The sequence below is a fragment of the Oncorhynchus mykiss genome, chromosome 13 (assembly GCF_013265735.2).
Source record: "Oncorhynchus mykiss isolate Arlee chromosome 13, USDA_OmykA_1.1, whole genome shotgun sequence".
NCBI classification, from domain to species: domain Eukaryota; kingdom Metazoa; phylum Chordata; class Actinopteri; order Salmoniformes; family Salmonidae; genus Oncorhynchus; species Oncorhynchus mykiss.
The window spans coordinates 41,236,722-41,251,041 of NC_048577.1; the positions used below are offsets into that span (position 1 = coordinate 41,236,722).

At 43.2% G+C, this 14,320-nt stretch overlaps 1 protein-coding gene across 1 annotated transcript in view; it reads right to left on the reverse strand.

Moving 5' to 3' along the window:
• LOC110485175 (noelin-2-like) overlaps positions 1–13,622 on the reverse strand; it is a 117,395-nt gene extending 103,773 nt beyond the window's left edge. The window contains exon 1 of the mRNA XM_036941102.1: positions 13,049–13,622. Coding sequence (XP_036796997.1) covers positions 13,049–13,105 — 57 coding nt within the window. The 5' untranslated portion in view covers positions 13,106–13,622. The remainder of the gene's footprint in view (positions 1–13,048) is intronic.
• Between the last annotated feature and the right edge of the window lie 698 nt (positions 13,623–14,320).

Genomic DNA, 14,320 nt, shown 5'->3' on the forward strand with positions numbered 1-14,320 from the left:
GCACACAAACACACACACTCCTCTCAGGGTGGATAAGAAGACATGAAAGAGCCTGAGACATTAGGAGGAATGGAGGAGTAGCCAGCACAACACCTTCTCCTCCCACCCCTCCTTGAACAGACTCTCCTTGTGACATAACCTCCATACACTACAACACACACAATACAGTCTCATTAGCTGGCGCTGCTTCAAGCTCTACAGTAATCAGTTAGGACACTAAAACACACACACTATTCAATCTCCTCAAGCAGCCATGAATCAAACACAATGCTAGCTCATTATCCGCCACAGACTGTGAAGCGGTATACTTCCATATATGACTCTAAATGGAGAGAGCACGTGAATGTGGTGGCGGGCGTGAGACTAATCAATCTATCACTGCCTGTTTGTTCGCCCACATGCTGCTCAACATGATTGTTTCTGTCTGTCACCCACCACAACATTATAATTAGGTGTACGTACCACTGCACAGGACAAGAGGCACCAATCAGTAAGTATGTGTGTTAGCTGTATACTATATGTCTCTCTAATTGTCTGTGTGTATGTGCCTACTAGACATTTTATTCCACTCCATCCACTTCCATTGGCACAGCCCATACAGAGGGGGATGGAGGATGGAGAGAGGATTCAGTGTGGGTCCAGTGTCAGTGTCCGGGGTGTCGTCTTCTCCAGGTTGAGGAGCCATGATGCAGGCCGAGCCTTGTGCGTGTCCTCTCCTCTCCCTGGGAGATTTACACCCCTCTCTCCCGCAGCTTTTCATTTGTCTAATTCCCTGTGTGGCTGGCTGGGAGGTTTAGGCTGCTGCTAGGCAGAGCACGTACTGTCCATCCGCCCTGCGCGGCCTGCCTACCAGCGTCCTTGGGTCCCCAGAGCAATGCAAGGAGGACTCTCTCTCTTACTTCAATGCCCCTTCCCTCTCTCTCACTCTCGCTCTCTATTTGAATGCTGTCCAACTCCTCCCTCTGTCACTTCCACCTCAATTTATAGGAATTTTAACAGCCCAGGTTCACTGATTGTAAACCATTTCATTGCCCAGGAAAGTTAAAAAGGAGTGGTATTATAAGGTTTATGTGTCCGTGTTGTTTTGGTAAGATGATTGTGTAGTCGCCTCCTGGCCGGGGGACAAGGACAGGAATTTAGCCTGTGAGTGGTTCAATCACAGCAGCCTCCGCAGAGCCCAGGGAGGGGTTTAAATGGTCGTCATGCTGCTTCCTCTCATTGGACAAGCACCAAAAAAGGAGATTTCCCGGCACGGGGTCCCACTACCAGGTCAGCTGGGAGCTGATCGGGATTGGACGACAGCCATGCCAGCTGTTTGTCCTGCTGCCCTATGATTGGGCCAAGTTCTGTCCTGCGTGTCCTCTCAATGTCTGTGTTGGAGCAATTTAACACCAAAAGATTGTCCTGTACAGCTATGATTGGCTCTGTGTGAGTTTTGTCTCTGCTCAAAATGCCAGGGTAATAGAAAACCCTGAATGTGACTCTGCAGACAAAGGCTGCACACAGAAAATTGCACTAAATCACCATTGCTTTTCTACTCTGCTTTTCCACTCCTTTGCAGCGTAATCTGCATTTCAATTCAATTGAAATTGGCTTCTTAAATATAATAACTCAACTTATTTGTGAAGTAAAGTGAGACATACTGTACATTTCTGTGAACTGCTATCTTCACTCTAATGTGTAACTAACTATTTACAATCAAATGACTCCAACTGTGGGTATAGTTTCTGTTGCAAACATTATTTCCATCTCAAACAAGGAGGAGCATTTTAAATAGTCTCAAACAGCCAGTTTATTTCAGCCAATTGTTTATCAGCCTCCCTGGTGCAAGGGGATAGAACAAATTACAGATGGAAATAAAGCTTTTGAATTATTTACAGAAGTTTTGTCTTCCTCTTTGAGAATGACAACCAATTAGGCGTTCTCGCCCACTGAGCTCGGCGTTTGAACAGGGAAAAACACCAAAGCAAGTGGTAACTTCCATCACTCACAGCCTTCAAGGCCAGACGGTTTCAAACAGTAAGTACACCCCACTGTCTGCACCAGTCTTTGCTATGGGAACACTGCACTGCACTCATGCTCTCATATCAGTAAGTAAGCAGTGTTGTGTTCACAGGTTGTTTCAAGTACATGTAAAATGTCCTGCCCTCAGCAGACAGCCACTGATTAAACAAAAATAATTATAGAAACACTGAAGTCTCTCAAGACCCCCCAAAGCTCTACTTCCCAAGCCCTCTGTTTAGTTCAAAGTAATGTAATATTTAGATTTGATTGTGGTGTCGACGACTCTGATCTGGATTTTAGATCTGCAAAGACTTGCTAAGTGCTTACTGTGTTTTTGATAACGTTTCAAATGAAACATTTTAATGAAGGAACATACACTGAGCTGAGTATACCAAACATTAGGAACACTTTCCAAATATTGAGTTGCACTCAGAACAGCCTCAATTCGTCGGGGCATGGACTCGAGGTGTCGGAAGCTTTCCACAGGGATGCTGGCCCATGTTGACTCCAATGTTTCCCACAGTTGTGTCAAGTTGGCTGGATGTCCTTTGGGTGGTGGACCATTCTTGATACACACGGGAAACTGTTGACTGTGAAAAACCCAGCATCATTGCAGTTCTTGTCACACTCAAACCAGTGCGCCTGGTACCTACTACCATTCCCTGTTCTAAGGCACTTTTGTCTTGCCCATTCACTCTCTGAATGGCACACATACACAATCCATGTCTCAATTGTCTCGAGGATTAAACAATCCTTATTTAACCCGTCTCCTCCCCTTCATCTACACTGACTTAAGTGGATTTAACAAGTGACAACAATAATAAGTGACAACAATAAGGGATCAGTGTATTTTTTGGCTTTCTGTTGTCGTACATTTCCATGCAATCATATTTCTCACATAGACCTCACCCCAATGTCAGCAGTACACTCAGTCCACCAATCAAGCCCCTAATTGTTTCAATTGGATAAGTGTCATGAACTGGCTGAAAACCTCTAGGAACAAAAATCATATTTAAACCTGCATTAACTATAGCATTTACTCTAGCATTAACTCTAGCATTAACTCTCAGCTTTTTTCCATCTACGTAACATTGCAAAAATCAGAAACTTTCTGATAGGAGGCAGCATTTTCACTTTTGGATAAATAGCGTGCCCAATTTCAACTTCCTGCTACTCATGCCAAGAATATAAGATATGCATATTATTATTATAGATTTGGATAGAAAACACTCTGAAGTTTCCAAAACTGTTTGAATCATGTCTGTGAGTATAACAGAACTTATGTAGCAGGCAAAACCCCGAAGACTAACCATTCAGAATGATTTATTTTTGAGGTCGCTGTCTTGTTCAATGAGTTCTCATGGGGAAACGATATTTCTTAGGCACTTGTTTGCCATTCCTACCGCTTCCACTGGATGTTACCAGTCTTTGGAATTTGGTTGAGGTTATTCCTTTGTGCAATGAAGAAGTACGGCCATCCTGGAAAAGGGTAACGCTGTTGAGAGTTGGCCAAGACTTGAAGAGTAGCGTTAGTTTCCTCTCGTCCTCTATTGAAAACAGATAGACCAGTCTTCAATTTGATTGATTATTAACGTTTAAAAATACCTAAAGTTGTATTACAAAAGTATTTTTAAATGTTTTGGCAAAGTTTACAGGGAACTTTTGAGATATTTTGTAGTGACTTTACGCAAATTGGAAGCTGTTTTTATCTGGATCAAACGCGCCAAATAAATTGACATTTTGGATATATATGGACGGAATTAATCGAACAAAATGACCATTTGTGATGTTTATGGGACATATTGGAGTGCCAACAAAAGAAGCTCGTCAAAGGTAAGGAATGTTTTATATTTTATTTCTGCATTTTGTGTAGCACCTGCAAGGTTGAAATGTGCTACCCTCTTTGTTTACTGCTGTGCTATCATCAGATAATAGCTTCTTATGCTTTCGCCGAAAAGCCCTTTTGAAATCTGACACTTTGGCTGGATTCATAACGAGTGTAGCTTTAATTTGCTATCTTGCATGTGTGATTTAATGAAAGTTAGAATTTTATAGTATTTTATTTGAATCTGGCGCTCTGCATTTTGCGTCCCCCTATCCCAGAGAGGCTAGAATCCTGACTAGAACCAAAAGAATTGATCATATTACTCCAGTGCTAGCCTCCCTACACTTGCTTCCTGTTAAGGCAAGGGCTGATTTCAAGGTTTTACTGCTAACCTACAAAGCATTACATGGGCTTGCTCCTACCTATCTTTCTGACTTGGTCCTGCCGTACATACCTGCACGTACGCTACGGTCACAAGACGCAGGCCTCCTAATTGTCCCTAGAATTTCTAAGCAAACAGCTGGAGGCAGAGCTTTCTCCTATAGAGCTCCATTTTTTATGGAATGGTCTGCCTACCCATGTGAGAGATGCAGACTCGGTCTCAACCTTTAAGTCTTTACTGAAGACTCATCTCTTCAGTGGGTCATATGATTGAGTGTAGTCTGGCCCAGGAGTGTGAAGGTGAACGGAAAAGCTCTGGAGCAACGAACCACCTTTGCTGTCTCTGCCTGGCCGGTTCCCCTCTCTCCACTGGGATTCTCTGCCTCTAACCCTATCACAGGGGCTGAGTCACTGGCTTACTGGTGCTCTTTCATGCCGTCGCTAGGATCGGTGCGTCACTTGAGTGGGTTGAGTCACTGACGTGATCTTCCTGTCTGGGTTGGCGCCCCCCTTTGGGTTGTGCCGTGGCGGAGATCTTTGTGGGCTATACTCGGCCTTGTCTCAGGATGGTAAGTTGGTGGTTGAAGAGATCCCTCTAGTGGTGTGGGGGTTGTGCTTTGGCAAAGTGGGTGGGGTTATATCCTTCCTGTTTGGCCCTGTCCGGGGGTATCATTGGATGGGGCCACAGTGTCTCCTGACCCCTCCTGGCTCAGCCTCCAGTATTTATGCTGCAGTAGTTTGTGTCGGGGGCTAGGGTCAGTTTGTTATATCTTGAGTACTTCTCCTGTCTTATCCGGTGTCCTGTGTGAATTTAAGTATGCTCTCTTTAATTCTCTCTTTCTCTCGGAGGCCCTGAGCCCTAGGACCAAGCCTCAGGACTACCCGGCATGATGACTCCTTGCTGTCCCCAGTCCACCTGGCCGTGCTGCTGCTCCAGTTTCAACTGTTCTGCCTGCGGCTATGGAATCCTGACCTGTTCACCGGACGTGCTACCTGTCCCAGACCTGCTGATTTCAACTCTCTAGAGAGTTGTAGGAATGGTAGAGATACTCTTAATGATCAGCTATGAAAAGCCAACTGACATTTATTCCTGAGGTGCTGACTTGCTGGACCCTCGACAACTACTGTGATTATTATTATTGCTAGAGGCAATGAGTTTTAGCATTTGAACATCTTGGCCATGTTCTGTTATAATCTCCACCCGGCACAGCCAGAAGAGGACTGGCCACCCCTCATAGCCTGGTTCCTCTCTAGGTTTCTTCGTAGGTTTTGGCCTTTCTAGGGAGTTTTTCCTAGCCACCGTGCTTCTACACCTGCATTGCTTGCTGTTTGGGGTTTTAGGCTGGGTTTCTGTACAGCACTTAGAGATATCAGCTGATGGCTATATAAATACATTTGATTTGATTTGATTTACTGAAATTATCTTGAAAACCTGACTCTAGCCTCTGAAATTATCCCTAAACCTGCATTAACTCAAGCTTCTGAAATGATCCCTAAACCTGCATTAACTCAAGCTACTGAAATGATCCCTAAACCTGCATTAACTCAAGCTACTGAAATGATCCCTAGACCTGCATTAACTCTAGCTAATGAAATTATCCCTAAACCTGCATTACCTCTAGAAACAGAAGTGATCCTTAAACCTGCATTGCCTCTAGAAACACATGATTCTTATACCAACATTATCTTTAGGTACAGAAACTATGCTAAAACTCATTGCCTCTAGCTACTGAAATGATCCCTAAACCTGCATTTACCTATAGCTATCGAAATGATTCATAAACCTGCATTACCTATAGGAACATAAATCATGGCTGCTGCCTTAAAGCTGCAATATGTCACTTTTTGGAAGACCTGACCAAATTCACATGGATCTATAAATCATTTTTCTGTCATTCTCATTGAAAGCCAGTCTAAATAGTGATATATAAGTTCTAGGCACTCTATTTCTATGCTTCCCGTTCTTAGGTTTAGTTTTACTTTACATTTTGTACATAAGTTTCAAACAGTTGAATACACAATATTTGTGTTTTAATTCAACTATATTTCCCAACAGTTTAGATGGTACAATGATTCTCTATACTATCCATTTCTTGTTTTGTTACATAAACTGAAATTAGCCAAACAACTCAAATTTTAGCAACCAGGAAATGGCAGAGTGATTTATGCCACTTTTCAACCTCATATTTGTCACGTCTACTCCTGCTCCTCCCCTTCGGTGTCCGCTGGTGTACTAACCACCAGTCCTGGGAACCATCATCACGCGCACCTGCGCTTCATTAGGCACACCTAGACTCCATTACCTCCCCTTAATCTGGCACTCCCTTAGGTTCTTTCCCTCGGTAGTGTGGTTTTGTTCATGTCAAGACGCTACGCCTACGTTGGATCATTCCATGTTTCTTGTTAAATTAAACTTACCACCTGCTTCTTGACTCCCAGCATCCACGTTACAATATTCACTATCTCCAGCACCTACATTTATACGTGTGCGTTTCTAATGTCTGTGGATAAAAAGACAAGGTCACAAAAACATGCTTCTCTGTGACTTCACAGGGTCCGATTAAAAGTTTTTTTATTTTTTATTATAGGAGTTTCTAGCCAGAGGGACGGTACTGTATGTTCTTGCGCCCCACGTCACCACGAATCTCCTATTGTTTGAAAATCACTTTTTTTTAAATGATGTTATCGAATAGAACTTTAAATATTTTTGTACAAAACGCTCTGTTTTCACATACAGTGGGGCAAAAAAGTATTTAGTCAGCCATCAATTGTGCAAGTTCTCCCACTTAAAAAGATGAGAGGCCTGTAATTTTCATCATAGGTACACTTCAACTATGACAGACAAAATGAGGGGAAAAAAATCAGAAAATCACATTGTAGGATTTTTTATGAATCTATTTGCAAATTATGGTGGAAAATAAGTATTTGGTCAATAACAAAAGTTTATCTCAATACTTTGTTATATACCCTTTGTTGGCAATGACCAAGGTCAAATGTCAAACGATATTTAGCAAATCAAAGAACCATACAAATTAGAACAAAGTATTTACATAATATTAAATATAATTGAGAAAATATTCCCATTATTATATAAATTGACATTTTTACATGGAAACATGTCACAATCCTGACCCACGTCCACCATTATCCATATCCGGCCACACACTTGAGTTGGTGTCCAGCGCCAAAGAGCTTGGTGTGACATTCCAAGCTAACCTACAATAAGGACAACATTTAAAAATAATAATAATAACAATAAACCTAAAACGGGACAAACACTTCTCCACATCTCCACCAAAGGCTTTTCATGATGAATCATCTTTGCCACTTCAATGGCCTTCTGAGGCCTTCTGACAGTAAACACCTGCTTTGTCCATTCAGTGCTCCAGTACGCCGCTCCAGTATGGAACCCAGGTCTCACAGCCCACCAACACAACCAACTGGAGAACATCCAATGACATGCAACCAAAATCATCATGGGCCCCACCTACACCTCCTACGACTCTGGATGCAATGACCTGTCCTTGCAGTCCCGCCACAACCACCTTTCCAGATCCTTTGCCTAGAAGCTTGCAAAATTCCAGGATTACAACAAATGGCTGCCTCAGACAAGAGGCCATGTCAGTGGCAGATCTACCCGATCCAGTCACAAACTGAACCGTCCCCCTACTCTGCCTGACAGGTACTACAACAGCCCTATGGCTTACTTTGTGAGACTGCTTAATGCTGCTTAAGGTGAGGCACCACATGTTGAAATGAAATGTTTCCATCAACTGATTCACTACCATTCAAAAGTTTGGGGTCACTTAGAAATGTCCTTGTTTTTGAAAGAAAAACATTTTTTGTCCATTAAAATAACATCAAATTGATCAGAAATACAGTGTAGACATTGTTAATGTTGTAAATGACTATTGTAGCTGGAAACGGCTGATTTGTTATGGAATATCTACATAGGCTCGCAGAGGCCCATTGTCAGCAACCATCACTCCTGTGTTCCAATGGCACGTTGTGTTAGCTTTCCAAGTTTATCATTTTAAAAGGCTAATTGATAATTAGAAAACCCTTTTGCAATTATGTTAGCACAGCTGAAAACTGTTGTGTTGATTAAAGAATCAATAAAACTGGCTTTCTTTAGACTAGTTGAGTATCTGGAGCATCAGCATTTGTGGGCTCGATTACAGGCTCAAAATGGACAGAAACAAAGAACTTTCTTCTGAAACGTGTCAGTCTATTCTTGTTCTGAGAAATAAAGGCTCTTCCATGCGAGAAATTGGCAAGAAACTGAAGATTTCGTACAACGCTGTGTACTACTCCCTTCACAGAATAGCGCAAACTGGCTCTAACCAGAATATAAGGAGTGGGAGGCCCCGGTGCACAACTGAGCAAAAGGACAAGTACATTAGAGTGTCCAGTTTGAGAAACAAACATTAAATAGTACCCACAAAACACTAGTCTCAACGTCAACAGTGAAGAGGCGACTCCGGGATGCTGGCCTTCTAGGCAGAGTTGCAAAGAAAAAGCCATATCTCAGACTGGCCAATAAAAAGAAAATATTAAGATGGGAAAAAGAACACAGACACTGGACAGAGGAACTCTGCCTAGAAGGCCAGCATCCCGGAGTCGCCTCGTCACTGTTGAGACTAGTGTTTTGCGGATACTATTTAATGAAGCTGCCAGTTGAGGACTTGTGACACTCTAAAGTACTTGTCATCTTGCTCAGTTGTGCACTGGGGCCTCCCACTCCCCTTTCTATTCTTGTTAGAGCCTTTTGAAAGGTAGTGTACATTTTGAGATTTAAAATGGACATCACACATAATTTAAAAGCCCATTTCATAGAGAACGTTCTAAACTTTTTTACATGTAGTAACTTACTTTGAAGAGATCATGATTAGTTCTAAATAGGTGTTCGGTGATTGGTAGACTAAATTCCTTGTACTTCTCTTGAACTACCATTTCCTGAAAGTCAGACTCTTCCCACACGCTAAGTAATTTATCTCAGCCTTAGTTCATCTCAGCTTTAGACGCACCTGCATTCACCAAATGTTGTGTGGTTATACTGAGATATATTCCCCAGACTTGTACAGAGGGAATTGTTCATATGTTGTCAAATATAGATTTTAGATAACATTTTCTTCTTTCCTTTTCACCAAAAATGCTTTTTACCCACATGGTTTAGTAATTTACAAATAGAGAGAATTTAAAAAGTGTATATATCCACAATCTGCTCAATGTCCAGTCCTGGAAATATGAGCAGATCTAATTAGACATTGCCTCAGTTTGCATATTTTAATACAATATTTCAGAAACGTTGTAACACACAAACAAATGTAGATTGGTGTTTTTATTTAAAATGGTAGAAGTTCATTGTGATATGAATAAGGGAAAACATGACCCTATTAGGGTGTGGTGCCTTGCCTTAACTGTGATATTGTGTACTGCATCTCACATGTTTTGTTTGATTTACTTACGTAGACCTATGTATCCTATTCAGCTTTTAGCTGCAAATGTGTCCAATTTAAAATAAACCTTAAATATATATGTATTGTGCTGTCATTTTCAATTATATTTCATTGCTGTGAAATCTTCTCTAAACAGCATAATTACCATCCATTTTATCTACTAAAATACACATGTATTCTCTGCTCAGCCCACAAGTATAATTCAAAGATTATCATGCATAAATATGAACTGCTACACAGACGCACATTTGCAAAGTGCATGCATGGGGTCAGTCGTCTTGTGATGCAACATACCCCATAACAACGGCGTACATACAGAGGTGGCGCCAAGGTCGAGCAGGTGTCCGTCTGTATCACTGGCTGTCAGGACTCCTGGGGTATTGTGGGTACTTAACAAACACATGCCAGCGAGTGCATGTGTCTCATTAAAGCATAGTGCATATTTAATGTAGGGCCCGTGCCCAGACTGTGTGTGGAGAAGATGTGTACATATGAGTGAGATATCCAAACTCCTGCAGTGTAGAGAGACGTCCTATCAGTCGGAAGATATGGCCAGAAGAGTTCATAAATTCTTTATGTCTGCAGAGCTAGGCTACATTAGGGAAATGGGTGGCGCCATATTTTTTTCCCTCTGTAGGGTTGATAAATATTTAATGTAAACACTTACAACAAATTGTCCCCCAAGGCCAATTATGAGCCATTGGAGGCGGGGAAACAGCTCCACTGATAGAGAGATGATTGTATCTCTTGAGAGTAAGTCTGGGACACACACACATCGTCAGGTCCTTATGCCCCAATTTCGTGGTATCCAATTGTTAGTAGCTACTATCTTGTCTCATCGCTACAACTCCCGTACGGGCTCGGGAGAGACGAAGGTTGAAAGTCATGCGTCCTCCGATACACAAGCCAACCAAGCCGCACTGCTTCTTAACACAGCGCGCATCCAACCCGGAAGCCAGCCGCACCAATGTGTTGGAGGAAACACTGTGCACCTGGCAACCTTGGTTAGCGCGCACAGGAGTTGCTGGTGCGCAATGAGACATGGATATCCCTACCAGCCAAACCCTCCCTAACCCGGACGACGCTAGGCCAATTGTGCGTCGCCCCACGGGCCTCCCGGTCGCGGCCAGTTACGACAGAACCTGGGCGCAAACCCAGAGTCTCTGGTGGCACAGCTGGCGCTGCAGTACAGCGCCCTTAACCACTGCGCCTCCCGGGAGGCTAGGTCCTTATGCCTTATGGTTGGGTGCTCACCTGCCTACTGTCTCCTGCCCTGTGACTCCAATGAGCGTCAGCGCTAGACAGACAAAACAGACGGCTAAATAAGTCTCTCCGCAGGTGGTTTCATATGATAAGCAAACCAGGGTTTTCCTGGTACTGGGGGGCATAACATAGCAAAATATTTTTCCAAAGGAAATTAGGACAGGTCCAGGTAGTAGGTCCCCATTTCAGTCTCTTTCTAAACGTTTTGTCACTAGTGAACAGGACCGAGTTCTCCATCAGTAGGTCACACACACACAGACAGACAGACATACAGACAGACAGACAGACAGAGAGTGAGAGAGAGAGAGCACGAGGACAGAGATGAAGTCTTGTGTTACACTGAGATACCACTGGCTGTGCTCTGCACATTCATTCCTGTCACTGACAGCACCACCTGCTCCTCTCAGTAGGGTCTCATTGTCACCGCCACCGTTTGAAAGGAGCATGGCCTCAGGACAGGTAGCATCGTATCCATTTCTGGGAAAAGGTCAGCTCAAGTCTCAACGCAGCACGTAGCACATGGCAGTAAACATGGCACACTTCAGTAGTAGACAACATACTCATTCTGTAGAGCAGGATGTTCTCTCAGTGCTACTGTGTATTAGAAATGAACTACAGCAGACATTTTCATTTCATGGTTTGCACACAGTCAGAATACTGTATAAATCTGCAGCTATTGATCAATATGGTTAACACAGTCATATCATTCTCAGAACATTCTTGGGGGCTCAAAAGATATTTGATCAATCCTGCCCAAACATGAGTGATTGTCAGGATACTCCCAGGGGGCATATCTATTCAGCAAAACGATGCACATAACATTCTACACTTGGGGGTCAGGCCTGGCATGCCAGAGAATATTATTTCAACTGTAGGTCCATCCCAAAATTTATTATTGACCATTAATGTGTTACCCGGTGATTGTGAGAAGAAAACAAAGGGTTTGGAAACTGTTACACAGTACAACTGGGATACTTGGGAAGTCCCAACTAAAACCCGGGATCCTTGGGAAGTCCCAACTATTAGTGTTAGGTAGGGGTTATTATTAAGATGAAGGGTTAAGGGTTGGGGTTAAGGGTTTAGGGTCAACCCGAGGATTACCGAATAGCTCTAACCCTGTTTTTAGGCAGAGGCACTTTGAAGCGCTGTCCATGGGGCTGAAACAGGCCGCATAGACTTCAACGTCAAATCGAACGTAACTGTTTTTTTTTAAATGAGCTACAGTATCAGTTAGAGCAGACATACTTTTGAAATGTCCACCTTTTTAAATATTTGACTTTTGAATTAAGCATGTAAACATGTTCTAGAACTTATTTTGTCTGACAGCTGAAGACGCAATAACAAATTATTCACGTGTCTTGGACTTTCAAATGTTTTCTGGGTCAGATAATTTACCTTCCTTCACTTCAATTTACAACTGTCACTTCAGAGCTTATCGTTTCATGGAAAGGTCTGTGCTTAGTGCTTCTCTGGTCCAACGTAGGTGCAAATACATGACTCCAGGACATAGGCCTACAGATATGTACACTCACCAGGGAACATGGGTTAGCGTTTGAAGGGGCATTAGAAAAGCACTCATTACAATCCTCTTACTAACACTGAACCTGACACGTGTGTCCACACATTCGCAAATCACACTTGGATTGTGCAGAAGCTCGCTCGAGCGTGATGTACAGTGCCGGCATAATATAGACTTCTGTTGCTCAGAGAAGCCCCAGAGCCTTTCTGTCGCTTCCTCTCTCAACTTTCTCTCTGTCCTGCCCCTCTGAATCCAAGCTGCTGTATTCCAGGCCAGACGGCCGCAGATGTGAGATTCGACTAGCCTACACATTTTCCTTAGGACTGGGGAATAATAATAATACAGATGAATCATCTAAAATCATATTTGGAGTCATTGTGTCATTGTTCGCACTAACACATTTGTGTATTTCACACTCATTCCACTAAACATGATTTTCTTCACACTTGCTCAAGTATTGATTTTAAGCACATTGGCATATGTCTAATAGACACAAGCAAGTCCTCGAATATGTATTCTGTACCCCCAATGGGCGGCATTTATACAACGTTAACGAATAAAGAGCACTTTAAATATGAGATGTACGCGTGTTCTTACCTCACAGGGCATGGCAGCTAACATCACTAGTAGGAACATGGCACTGAAGAGATGCATTCTTGCCGAAATGACAGCGTTCCAGCCGACACAAGCTCCTCTGTTGCTCTTCCCCTCTTGCCTGTGTCCTTATTGGGGCGGTTTCTTCAGCTCGAGAGGGATTCTGTCAATGCTCTGTCGAGTGTACACGACGAACCTCATCACCAGCCAGTCTGTGCGCTGGGTTAATTCCACACACGGACGCAGAGTAGCCCTCTAGCTCGGTAGGCTACAATGATCAGCGATGTGCGGTTTGGACTTGCGCCTCCTCCTTATGACCAACACAGATCAGTGGACCGCAGATTTTTGCCAGTGAACGCTGAATCAAATCCAAAATATTTCACGCACGATATGTTTGTTAGAAAAGGGCAATGCCTTTAACCTGTAAATGAACACGGGACTCAATGGTATAGTAGCTAATGACAGGGGCAGAAAGTCGCAGAGGTTGGAAGGTGACTTCTGTACTTGCAAGGTGACGACGCTAGGAGCAGCACATCGATGCGTTGGCAACTGATTCAAAGAAGTTACCACTCTGCTGCAGCCCAGCTCGCCCGTGCGTGCATGTGTGCGTGAGAGAGAGAAAGCGTGAGAGAGAGAGAGAGAGAGAGAAAGAGAGAGAGAGAGAGAGAGAGAGGGGGGGGGGGCTTCATTGACTAGACTGTGTTGTTTGCTACTCTGTATGGATTTTCAGTAGAATGACAGATACACGGAACGCGAGAGAGGGGTGACATTTAACGGAAGGCATTGTCATAATCGACTTCCTTGTTATCTGCACACCAACGCTGATTGGGGCTGATATTGCGTTGTGTAAGAGCCGGATGGTGATTGTGAAAACCACATAATGCCATCAATTTAGCTCTCATCCGCTTCTAAATCGTAAATTAAGGTGCCAATGTAATTTAAATGAATTTCCCAGAATTGGGGTTTAGAGAAATAAGCATGCAAATATTTTAATTATGTTGCTAATTGTGTGTGTGTGTGTGTATGAGTGTGCGCGCTTCGGATTCTCCTAGTTTTTGACAGCCAGAGCTAGTGGCCTCTGGCCATCCTGAACACGGTATGAATAATAGAACCCGCTCCGCTCTTCCTCCTCGGTAATAGCGCTCAACTTCAGTTTTAAATTTCACCGTTTTCCAAAGTTACATCCAACAACAAGCCACTTCACGTCCTTGCCTATAATTACCTATGAATGGCTCAAGTGTTACTTAACTGCATATGATAGGGCTGGAACCTTGG